Genomic DNA, 12,102 nt, shown 5'->3' on the forward strand with positions numbered 1-12,102 from the left:
TGCCCATCACCTTTAAAGAAACATAGTTTAGGGCTTAATATTAGAGATGAGTGAATCTCCCAAAATTGATTTCAAGCAGATTAGTTTGAATCTGCCATCAAATTTGATTCAGTCCGAATAAATTTGCTCCGAACAAAAAGCGCCCCGATTGCCATTTATTATGCGGAGGTCTCTGCAAACCTCAAAACATAATAAACAGAGGCCTGGAAAGGGGTTAAAAAATAATGAATAATTAGTTACCCACTTGCCCTAGAATGGCCCCTCACCAGCCCTACCACTGCAGGTCCCAGCCCAGTCCTCCGCTCACTTCAGGTTATTGGTCGTCTACTCTTCGTCAAGGATCTTCTGGTGCTGACTAGGCCTCATGACCACATGAGGAGGCCAGAAGATTCTGGAAGAAAAACGAAGACAAGAAGAGCAGAAGACCAGAATGAGGGACAGATGCGAAGTGTCACGTCATGTCATGCTTCGTACTCAGCCACCATGTCGTGAGGAATTATCGGCACCAGAAGATGCGAAGAGTGGAAGACCGAAAACGAGAAGACTGAAGCAAAAGACTCTAACAGAGGACACGGGTGAGAGTTGCGGCAGAAAGGCAGATGAGGATCGGACCTAGGACAAGTGAGTATAAATAGTTTATTATTTTTAATGGGGCTTCCTAACCCTATAAAGTATCCAGCAAAGTGGGGCGGTCTTGAATTCTGAAAATCCCAAATTTTTCAGTCAATTCATCACAAATCAATTCACCCAACGCTACGAAATTCCACTCCAGCCAGAGGAGAGAGATTCAATGTGAAACTTTGTTCAAATCTTCAGAATTAGTAAAATGGTGCTTCTGGGCTCCTATAACTTACTGCCCATAATGAATTTCGGGAGATTCAATGATCTAGAATACCAATATGACTTTTCAGGCAAAATCCTTCACTTCTTACCAGAGTATTGGGATATCGAAGAATAATGGGCTGAACAGCCACCAGGGGAAGAAAGCCACCTGAAAAACACAAATGTAGGGCAAAAAAATTATAAATAGAGAGCAACATTTTATAGTGTTAACATGGTAATCATTTTCCTCTATAAATTTCTATAGCAAAAGCAATTTTAAATAAAAATTAAAAAAAAATTAAAATCACAAATAAATACATAATATGAGAAGAAGGCTATGATGTGTATTGTAAAAGTCTAGTAGGGCTTTCCACAATGGACATTTGTTACCTATCCACAGAATAGGTGATGACTGGGATTTCTGAGAACCTCAATGTTGAGACTTCAACTGACCACTGGAACAGGGGTCCTCACTATCTGTTTCTCCTTACTGCACAATCATAATGGGGAGGATTTTCAATTGAACCATGCTGCCCCAAAAGAGGTCTACTGAACTGAGGAAATTGGACACGGGCTGTAGTCAACCGTCTCTGTCAGTCCCATAGACTTTAGTTGGATCGTCAACAATTTTCTCCATTCAGAGGTACTGCGTCATGAATTAAGAAGTAGTGGAGGACTGGGAACCCCGATTCTCAGGACCAGTGGAGATTCCTTTGGTGGAGTCTTCGATGGTCCGACATTTATAACCAATCCATGGACAGATGAGAAAGTGTCCATTGAGGGAAAATTCCATTAGCCATAATAATGAAGAAAAATACCAAGTGATAAGAATCAATATCCTACCTGGTTTAAAGGAAATCAAACAAGAACGATTTGTACAAGTTCCTTCAGGAAACAGTAAGACCTATCAAGTAAAAGAAAATTTAGAAACATATATAAACATGAGTATAAATTGTTATGCAAGTAAGTATAACTATCACTAATAACACCGAAAAAATGGAGAATTCTACTCCATATAAAAGCATGAAGATATTTTGTGGCTTAAATGGAAAGGTATTAAAGTGTTAGGCTATGTGCCCAAGATGCAGAAATGCTCTGGATTTTTTCCTGAGCGTTTCTGCTCTCTCTGGCAGATAAAATGCATGTGGATTGTACATGTGTTTTTCCTGCCAGGGACATGCGGAAGTGAAGCGTTCCTCACATGCATTTCCGCATGCGGGTTATCAAGCACTTTCCAAGCAATTTTAGCATCACTTGGAAAGTGCTTGACAACTTGATCACACTATATAAATCCATGCAACCGGCATGGATTTATATAGTGTGACCGAAAGAATGGTAAAAAATAAAAAATAAGTATATACTTACCTTCTGATGGCCTCCAGAGTCTTTATTCCATCCGTCCTGGCTTGCCGGAAGCTCGCGGTACACTGAAGGACCTGCCGACGTTAGCGGTCACGTGACCCGTCACATGACTAAATTACGTCATGGCAGGTCCTTGAGTCCACCGCGAGCTGCCGGGAAGCCAGGACAAAGACATCGGGGGCCATCAGAAGGTAAGTAAGTATAATGTATACTTTTTATTTTATTCTTTTTTTACAGGTTCTATGGTACCCCGGTCTGGAGGAGAGTCTTCTCTTCGCCAGACCCGGGTACCATCTGCACACTGAAACGCACGGATTCCGCATGTACAGTTGCAGTGATGCGGATTCCTTGAGTTCCAATGCAAGTCAATGGCGGCGAAAATGCAGAGCTTCCGCAAAATAATTGGTAGTGCTGTGTTTTTTTCCGCAATGATAACCCGCAGAGGAAATTTCCGCAGCATGTGCACAGCACATGCGGATTATCATTGGGGAACATGGCAGAGCTTCTACCAAGCATTTTTTAAGCATTTCTGCACTGGAATTTCCGCTGCGGAAACGCTTAAAAAACGCATCGTGGGCACACAGCCTTTTTCCCATACCATATATTTTTGGCATATCAACAGGATATGCCATAAAAGTCTGGTAGATGCAAGTCCCAACTATAGGTGCCTTACAAGGTGGGTAAGCGGCTTCCACAATTATGTGGATACACCAATTATGTTGTTTAGTCTGTCGGAGGCCTCTGGCTTAAAAATGCAACCTCGGACAGACTTGGCGCAAGCCATTCTGTCTGAAAAATTCCAGAGGAACCCCGGATATCAACTTTTAACCCCTGTACAGGGAGCTGATCTTACAATGAGGTCCACTGGATTGCTTCAAGGGAAGGGCTGCTGGCCGGAGGAGTGAACCAGAGGCAAGAGAGGCAAGAAAGGTCGTCATGCAGGGTCAATACCAAGAGATCACGTCAAGGACAAAATCAGAACACAAGCTGAGGTCAGGAAGCAGGATAAATGAGGAGATAAAACAGGAGAAAAGACTAGGGTTATAGACCAGGTAAGCAGAACTTATTGACTGGCAGTGGAAGTCAAAGGCTCAAAGGTTTAAATAGCAGGCAGCCCCGCCCATGGTTCTCAGAAAGCAGTGATAAAAACCAAAACAATTAAGCCCATAAGTTTTTGATCTAAAGGCACCAAAAGTCCCAGTAATAAAACAGGACTGCAGCAGTCACTCGTCACCCGCAACTAAGGCGCGACACCACCCAGAAGCTGAAGCAGAAACAAATGGGACAGGAACTGACACATATGTTATATATGTCATATCATGGTAATACCAGTTTGAAGAAAACACCATAATGACACTTCAGGTGGAAGAAGAGTAATGAATGGAAACAAACATTTGTGTTACTTGTTTCTAACAATGAACTCAAAACGCATGTAACCTACGGGATATTCAGTCAGTGTACAACACTGATTTATCATACATTATTGGCCTCAGAAGTATCATTACATAAAGGTATGATATGGATGTGTTAACTGTAACTCAATACCAAAAGTAAAATGTCAAACCTGGGGCCATTTGCCTCCTGATGTTGCTCTCTTTGTTATCTCGTTTATAGTGTTTCGCCGAGAATCAGGATCAACTCGTGATACTAGTACAGGCTGAAGAGCACGGAAAATACCTACAATATAGAAATACTAAAATAAAACTTCAGCCAAGGAAAATCCAAATATTAGCATGCACTAAGAAAACCCTTCCATACAAACCCTAAAAGGAATAAATACTCACTACATACATTCTATGAGCCGGTACACCGCCCTGCTCAACTCCTCCAGGAGAGAAGAGCACAGCAAATTACAGTCGAAGGGTCAACGTGATTACCTTCATTTCAGCACTTTGACTCCCACCCATTTAACATGTCAAAAGTTTTCTAAAATTATAAATACCCTTTGAGCAGTAAGCAAAAGGGCCTTTTGCAGAAGTTAGCAGAAGTTGTAATGCTTGACCCAACCAATGGTTAAGAGTGGGTTTGTTTTGGGGCAAGACCAGACCCTTTTTTTTCAAAATAGCAGACAAATAGTAAATACAAAAATATGCAAAACAAATAAAATATAAGAAAGAAAGAATAAAGCCAAGAGTCTCTTACTGCCAAACATAGGCACTGAAATATTTTCTGCTCTGGACACTGTGGAAGGCATGCCCGACGTGATAACTGCAATACCATCAAAGAAGGAAGAATGTGGGGCAACAACAAAAATCGGGGCTTCCGAAGAACTTGCAGGTTTTCCAATGACCCGAATATGAAATCCCATAGAAAAGAAAAGCAGGCGTCCAAGGCAGCTAAGAAAATTTTTCGTGACATTTCTGAAAGATTTTACAAAAAAAAAATATTTTTATTTTTCACGATCTTTAATTAAAAGAAAAATCTTGCAATATTTACACTGGCCACTGGGGCTATTCTAGACTCACACTGCCTGTTTATTTAGGAAATGCACATGTACATTAGCAGCAATAGACTGATTAAGAAGCATCTAATGAGTGTGTGCAAAAGTCATTGTGAAGGGAGAGGTGCAGGGTCAGCTGTGACATCAACTATTGTGAATGCTGGAGATATATACATAATCTCTATTACCGACTCCACAGCCCTGCATGTACAGTATGCCAGGATGGGACCCAAGTTAAAGGAAATATATACCAGGATGGGGGATATATATACCAGGATGGGGGGGCCCCAGGTCCATATCATGCACCGGGGCCCATCGGACTCTAGTTACGCCACTGGTTCCTACAGAAAACTGTCAGCACTGATTGTAGGTCATTATAATATTTAGAAGGGAGACAATGTTCATCATCTTTTGCCCAACATTACCTTCTCCATCCTTTTATTGGCTCCGAGCTGTCTTTTGGAATGCAACAAGTGACTATAAATGCAGTTAACCAGGCCGTTACTAGAACAGTCAAGAACAGAACAATTCGGAATGGTAAAATGAACAGGCCACATATTACCATCTGCAAAATAAGAAAAAAAAGAGATTACAGAAATGTAAGATGGGACAACCATTTTGGTAGAAGTAAAAAAAAAAAAATAAAATTGAGAGGTTGTAATTACAAAGTTGCATGAATTTACAATAAAAAAAAGTTATTCCTGGAAAAATTCTTTAACTTGCGTAAATCATGTGTCAGAAGAAACAGGAGCAATGGTAATAATTGTGGCTAATACCCAGTGCACAGTATTTTAGAACTAAATAGAGTTCAAAGGACAAGTACTTTAACGATTTAGGTTTTTTAATTATGCACATTGACAAGCAACAAAGCTTCTGGGAGAATGTTCTTTGGACAGATGAGACAAAACTGGAGCTTTTTGGTAAGTCACATCAGTTCCATGTTCACACATGCAAAAATGAAGCCTACAAAGAAAAGAACGTTGGGGAGGGTCATCAAGACCGGAGATTCTCTCCTCCCTGTGCCTGTATAATATCAAACTAATCTAGTACTGATCAAAAAGTAATTCTATAAAACAAATGGACTGAAGGAATAATAACTGTAGACGTCATAAAACAGCAAGTTCCGCAATAAGGAGGATTCGGAAAATATGTTCTTACACGTATCTTGTCGGTGGGACTTAAGTTGATTTCATGGATGAAAGGGTTTGGAATCTGTGGCGGAATGAAGGATTTTTGCCTTGGCAGTAATGGTGTCCGCTGTTGCAATACCATTCCACCTGCTAAAAAAAAATAAATAAGTTACAATTTATTTTAAATCGTTAAAAATTAAATGATTATTGGAAAACTTTATTTCACCACTAGGGTCTCATGCACACAAGTGCATTACATCTTTACACAACCTTTTTGAGTCGTACGGTGCCGCAATACAGCACCTATAGATTTCTAGAGATATGCAGAATAAAATCAATCTATATTTTATTGCATCATAAATAGAGATTTGCGAACCCAAACATAAAAGTTCTCCCGGAAGTCCGTTTTAAAGTTTGGAGTTCCAGGCGACGTCCGGGAAGAGAGAGAGATAGAGATGTCTTTATGATAACTCTCTTCCTGACTCATTACTATCCAGTTTCCACTCTTTAAATGCTACAGAAACTGCCCTAACTAAAGTTTCTAATGATCCAATAACATCTATTGGTCACTACTCCCTGCTGATTCTCCTGGTGCATTTGACAGTGTGGACCAAGAGCTCCTCCTCACTAGGCTCTGCTCTATCGGGCTCAAGGACACTGTTCTTTCTTGGTTCTAGTCCTACATCTCTGACCTCTCCTTCACTGTATTTTTCACTTTGTTTGGCTCAATCTTCCTCTGCTCTAATGTCTGGGTTCCTCAGGGTTCAGTCGTAGGTCTCCTACTCTTTACTCTATGCCCAACCCCTGGCAGTTTTAGTTTCCAGTACCATCTCTATGCTGCTGACATCTCACTAATATTACTACAAAATACCAGTGATTGTCTATCCGCTGTCTCTAACATCAAGTCCTCCTTGTCCTTGTATCTAAAACTTCATTTTTCCAAAATTTAACTTCTCGTGTTTTCTCTACTAACCTACCTAAACCCAAAATGACAATTTCTGTGTGCGGTTTTACTATAACTCCCAAGCAGCATGCTTGCAATCCTGGGGTTGTATTTGACTCCGATCTTTCCTTTCTTTGTGGACAACGCCATGAAGAGGCCATCACGCGAAAACGTCACACCGCCCCTATTCCAAGGATTGTGGAGTGGCATAATGTGCGGTACCTGAAACCCTCGTGTCTTCATTCCAGGTACACTAACAGCTCAGCATTACGTTGATTAGGTGATGGAACCAGTGGTACGGCCAGTTCTCAAAAGTGTCCCAGGAGACGTTTTTCAACACCATAACACCAGGCTATGGTGAGCAGCCTGCGTGGCTTAAACGTGCTACCACGGCCTGCAGCGTCTCCAGACTTGTCTCCTATTGGGATGTCATTGATCGGCAATTGCAAAAGGAGCTGCCAGCAGAGGAACTTGATGATTTCCAAGCCAAGGTGCATTTAGAGCGGCAGAACATTTCTCAGACAATCATTAATAAACTTATTGATAGCAACCAAGGCTGTAAGTCCCGAAAATTTCTGCAAGTGGCGTTCATACGCCATACTGAATAAATCGGGAAGTTTGAAAATGTTATTTAAATTTTTTCATCATTTGGAGATCAGTAACACGTCTATTGATCAATCCAGTCAGGATGCAACCAAAGTGCCCATGTACCCCCTTTCCCAACCTAGACTGAGTTTTATGTGTGGTTGTGTTAGGAGATGGACATATTGCTCACGTTTCTCCTTGAATAAACGAGTGTTATAGTAATGTGAACTATGATGTATAATGATCTATAATGTGTTAATAAGGTTAGTATTGTGGATTGCTGACAGTAGGGATAGTTAATGGCTGAGACTAGCCCAGAGTGGGAGGGATTAAGCTGAAGGGACAAGAGACCATTCCTGTCAGGGAGGCAGATAGGTCCTTTCTCTGTACACTCCGGGCCCTAAGGTCCAACGAAAGCAGAGCCGCATTGTTAGGTGTCGGGTAGAGAGATTGCGTGATCCAGAGCAGAAATGAGGAAGAGTGATTCGCCGGAGACGGGGCACATTCTTGGGTGTCCCTAAAAGTGAGAGGAGACTGGTAGAAAGATTGAGTGATCCAGAGCAGAAACGAGGAAGAGGGACCTAGAGTGATTCACCAGAGACGGGGCCTGGGAGAGGACGCTTAGCAGTAAGGCCCAGAGTTTATAACTCTAAAAGGTAACGGGCACAGACAGGACAGAGAACAAGAGATGAAGAGAGTGCCCCGGGCAGGAGATCCAGAGAGTCAGTAGAAGAGATGATAATTGCCGGCAATACTGGCACCATAGTTCTCCAGCGGGAAAAGAAGATTCAGAACCGAAGGTTGAGAATAGGACTCTTGCTACCAGAACTGTAGTGTCGAGTTGGGTTGAACTGAATTTCTGTGAGGAAAATGTTACGCATTATCAAAGATACGTTTGAGAAGATATGTGCCTGCTATCGACTGTATATAACCCTCCCCAAGATAATGTTCAGTAAAAAGTTTATTTTAAACTGGTGGTCTCCCTCGTTGAACTGTGAAATATCTGGTCCTGGCCAATCAGCAACATCGGTTACATGCAGCCTGCCCAGGCATAGCACAAGTCCACACAGCCGCCAGGACCGCCACCTTCATGTAACGTGCCAGGCCACAAGAGTCAAGTACCTCACCCACAGGCACTACTCCTCACCACGTTACAGTTGCATCAGTCATTAAATATTGATCTGAGAATTCATGAGCCTTCATTGATTCTTTGATGCCTGATCTCATCAGTCTAGAGCAGGGTTCCCCAACTCCAGTCCTCAAGGCCCACCAACAGGGCATGTTTTCAGGATTTCCTTCGTATTGCACAGGTGATAATTACATCACCTGCACAGGCAATAATTCCATCACCTGAGCAACACTAAGGAAATCCTGAAAATATGACCTGTTGGTGGGCCTTGAGGACCGGAGTTGGGGAACCCTGGTCTAGAGAACAGAAGCACGGTGCTGAGCTAAAGGGTGGTAGTAATAGGTATCGTCTCTTTAAACTGGTTGTTCACCTTTAGTAATCTTTTTTACTTAAATGCATATATTTTGGACTAAAAATAATTTTTGTAATTGGGTTTCATTTTTTGCTTTTCCAAACTCTTTGTTTCCTGAATATTCAATGTCGATGTGGTCTGTGGTGGTAAACCCGCTAGGAAGCTCAGGAATGGACAAATTAAATGCTCCCTGGCAGACCATCATAGCAAGCTCACTGACAGATTCTCAGTTAACTCATTCTGAAGCCAGCATAAGAGAAGTGCAATACAGAGGCTATAACTGGTGCAAAAGTTTTAATGAAACCAATTGGTAAAAATGATTGTTAGCTGAAAATACATGCATTTAAATAAAAAAAAAATGCTCCCAAAGGTAGACAACCCCTTTAAGGACAAAATCTAGTTCATTTGAAATAGCAATACATACACACAATTACTCAAGATTTGCAATAGTTTTTTTTCTTTGCATTTTTCAAGTGTTTATCTCCCATAGCCACCCATTAATTTATTTTTTTATGTTAGAAATATGAATGCGTTAATATGTGTTGCATTTTTTGGTCACCTTTGTGGTTTGGTCATAACAAATCTCCTGATTCCAAGACTAATCCTGAAATCGAATCACATGATCTATGAATCATATTGCTAAATGTTAAAAAAGAACCTAAAAAAGCACTAAAAACACTGAAAAAAGTATTTCCAGTAAATGCTTAGGGGACAAAGAGGAAAATGACAGAGTCAAAAATAAGGGACGGCTGCAAAGTTTCACTAGTTCTGCAAAATAAGGAAGTAAAAAAAAAAAAAAAAAAGGTATTAAACTGAGAGAATCTAAAAAACTTCTCAGTTTAAGCACTCTTAACCCACAAAATGATCTGCTGCAGTATCGCATGGATCGAGATGCGTGCAGACATGACTGCGTGTACAGATGATATAGTGCAATTTGCAGTAAATCCACTGTGACAGCTCCTTGTCATACTATCATTCAGGATTATGCAATGTGCCTTACATTGTTTTTACAGATACAAGAGTCAAAAAAGAACTTCCTCAATTCACGTGTGTTAATTTACACATTGCAAAATTCCCAAATGCTGTGCAAACTTCCAAATCCTACATTTCACAACACATGAGCTGTATTGTACATGCAAAACTTTAATTGAAGGGAATCTTTCACCATCTAATCTGAGAGAGTAGCATAATGTAGGGGCAGAGACCCTGATTTCAGCGATGTGTCCCCTTCTGGGCTGCTTGCCGTAGTTTTGATAATCTCCTGGTGATAAAAATAATCATAATCAATAATTATCACTAGAGGACTAGTAAACTTGCTGCCAGGCAGTCCTCCATGCCCACACCACTGTTTGGCTGCTTCCTGTGTACACTTTGCCAATCAGTGGTGTGGGCGGTGTTATACACAGCTCAGCATTCAGAGAACTGCTAGATCTGCAGCGGATAGAGCATTGATTTTATCAAAATAACAACAAGCAGCCCAGTAAGTGACACATAAATGGAATCAGGGTCTCTGCCCCTACAATATGCTGCTCTCAGATGGGGGGAGAAAAAAATCTGGTGTCAGATTCCCTTTAATAAATACATGAAGTCACACATCCATGGTTTGAGAAAGACCAAGGCCTGGATTTATCATTTGCTTTTTTTTTTTTTTTTTAAGCAATCTTTCTTTTTCTTTCTCTCTTTCTTTCTTTCTTTCCATTGCTGTTTATTTTGCACCAAAATTCTTCAAAATGGCCCATGCAGTTCATAAACTTTGTGCAAAGTCCAAAAAAATTTTTCGTTTTTGTGTTTAACTGTTTTTGCAACGTTTTAAAACACAAAAAGTCACATGTTTTGCAAAAAATGAGCCAAAATAATCAGGGTGTACTTTAAGTCACAGTAGTGTGGCATTGGAGTACATCGGAGCCAAATTTTATGACTTTATGAATCAGGAGAAAACATCAGGAAATGCCAAACTCCACTCACAATGGCAAACATAAGAAAGACACAGGCGAACACGTATTAAATAGACTTTAAAGAAGGCGCAAACTCCAAAAAGAATTAGGCGCAAATGAAAAACAGGCAAAAATATACCAAAAACTAGATAAAACAGGCGCAAATGTAACAATGAATAGAGAGGAAGAGGACTAGAACTCTAGTGCCACCTATTGGAAGTAGAAATCCTGTAAGTCACTATCGACCCTTTAACGAGCCTTGCAATATGACTTAGGCTAAAAGTCAAACCAGAATTCCAATGACATATTGCAAAGCTAGTTAAAGGGTTGATTGTGACTTTTAGGATTGCTACTTCTAATAGGTGTCTCTAGAGTTCTGGCCTCTTCCTCTCTGAAGAGACAATTTGCATATTTAATTTCCCAGAGGAGCATGCAAGGCTTTTAAGTCTCCTCATACTGGCATGCCAGACCTGGCTTGTCACTCTACATAAGAGAAACCTGCACAACAATGTACTTGTAGCAAATAAGAAATCTGGGTGTTTTATACTAGTGTTAAGCTACATGGTGCCCTACCCTTAGGCACTGACACAATGTGCACAAATTACAATGCCAAACAGTGCATTATTATACATATTATAGAACATGGCATCAAATAACTGTGCAAACATAGATACAGCTGTAATAAAAAATATCATACACTGGCACCACTACAGTCATGAGAAAAACAAATTCCTCTTTTAATTCTATGATTTTACATATCAGGAAATAAAAAAAAAATCTGGTCCTTATAAGGTCTTAAAAATGGATACAGTGTCCTTATTTATGTAATCGAAACTAAACTAAAATGAAGAAGCAGCAAGTGAAAAAGTCATTACACCCTGGCTACTTTCATAGGAAAAAGAGGGGTAAATAGCAGCAAGGTGCTCTTAATCAAATGCCCTTGATAGCCTTATAGTCTCCCTTGCTGATGAACAATCTATGTGCCCACGTAGCAGATTTGATGCAGAGCATTTTTGCCTCTCTCTGGCAGAAAAAAAAGCATGCAGATTTACATGCGTTTTTTCTGCATTTTTACATGCGTTTTCGAATGCGTTATTTCAAGCGATTTTAGCATCACTTGGAAAAGTGCTTGACAAGTTGGTCACACAATATAAATCTATGTAACCGGCATGGATTTATAATGTGTGACCAACTTAGATGCTTTAAATGCTGCATTTATAGTAAACAAAAAAAGAAATAAAAAAGTTAAAAATAAAAAAACCTGTATACTCACCTCTCCGGTCTCCTCCCGGACGCGTCCTGCGGTGTACTGGCAGGACCTGCGGTGAAGTCATTTAGTCAGCTGATGGTCACGCGACCATCACCTGACGTCAGCGGTCGCGTGACCATCAGCTGACTAAATGAC

General features: G+C 40.6%; 1 protein-coding gene across 2 annotated transcripts in view; it reads right to left on the reverse strand.

Annotated features, from left to right (window-relative positions):
* Positions 1–12,102, reverse strand: part of LPCAT2 (lysophosphatidylcholine acyltransferase 2) — a 58,776-nt gene that overhangs the window by 41,282 nt on the left and 5,392 nt on the right. Inside the window, exons 2-7 of one of the 2 annotated variants that reach the window (XM_073659388.1) lie at positions 5,783–5,904; positions 5,050–5,189; positions 4,327–4,544; positions 3,749–3,861; positions 1,666–1,726; positions 933–991 (exon numbers count right to left, since the gene is read on the reverse strand). In XM_073659388.1, the coding sequence (XP_073515489.1) occupies positions 933–991; positions 1,666–1,726; positions 3,749–3,861; positions 4,327–4,544; positions 5,050–5,189; positions 5,783–5,904 (713 nt within the window). The remainder of the gene's footprint in view (positions 1–932; positions 992–1,665; positions 1,727–3,748; positions 3,862–4,326; positions 4,545–5,049; positions 5,190–5,782; positions 5,905–12,102) is intronic. The other variant, XM_073659389.1, reaches the window with a different exon arrangement.

This window comes from Phyllobates terribilis, unplaced genomic scaffold, assembly GCF_046119375.1.
Source record: "Phyllobates terribilis strain yellow unplaced genomic scaffold, ASM4611937v1 Scaffold_13__5_contigs__length_258822181, whole genome shotgun sequence".
Lineage (NCBI taxonomy): Eukaryota > Metazoa > Chordata > Amphibia > Anura > Dendrobatidae > Phyllobates > Phyllobates terribilis.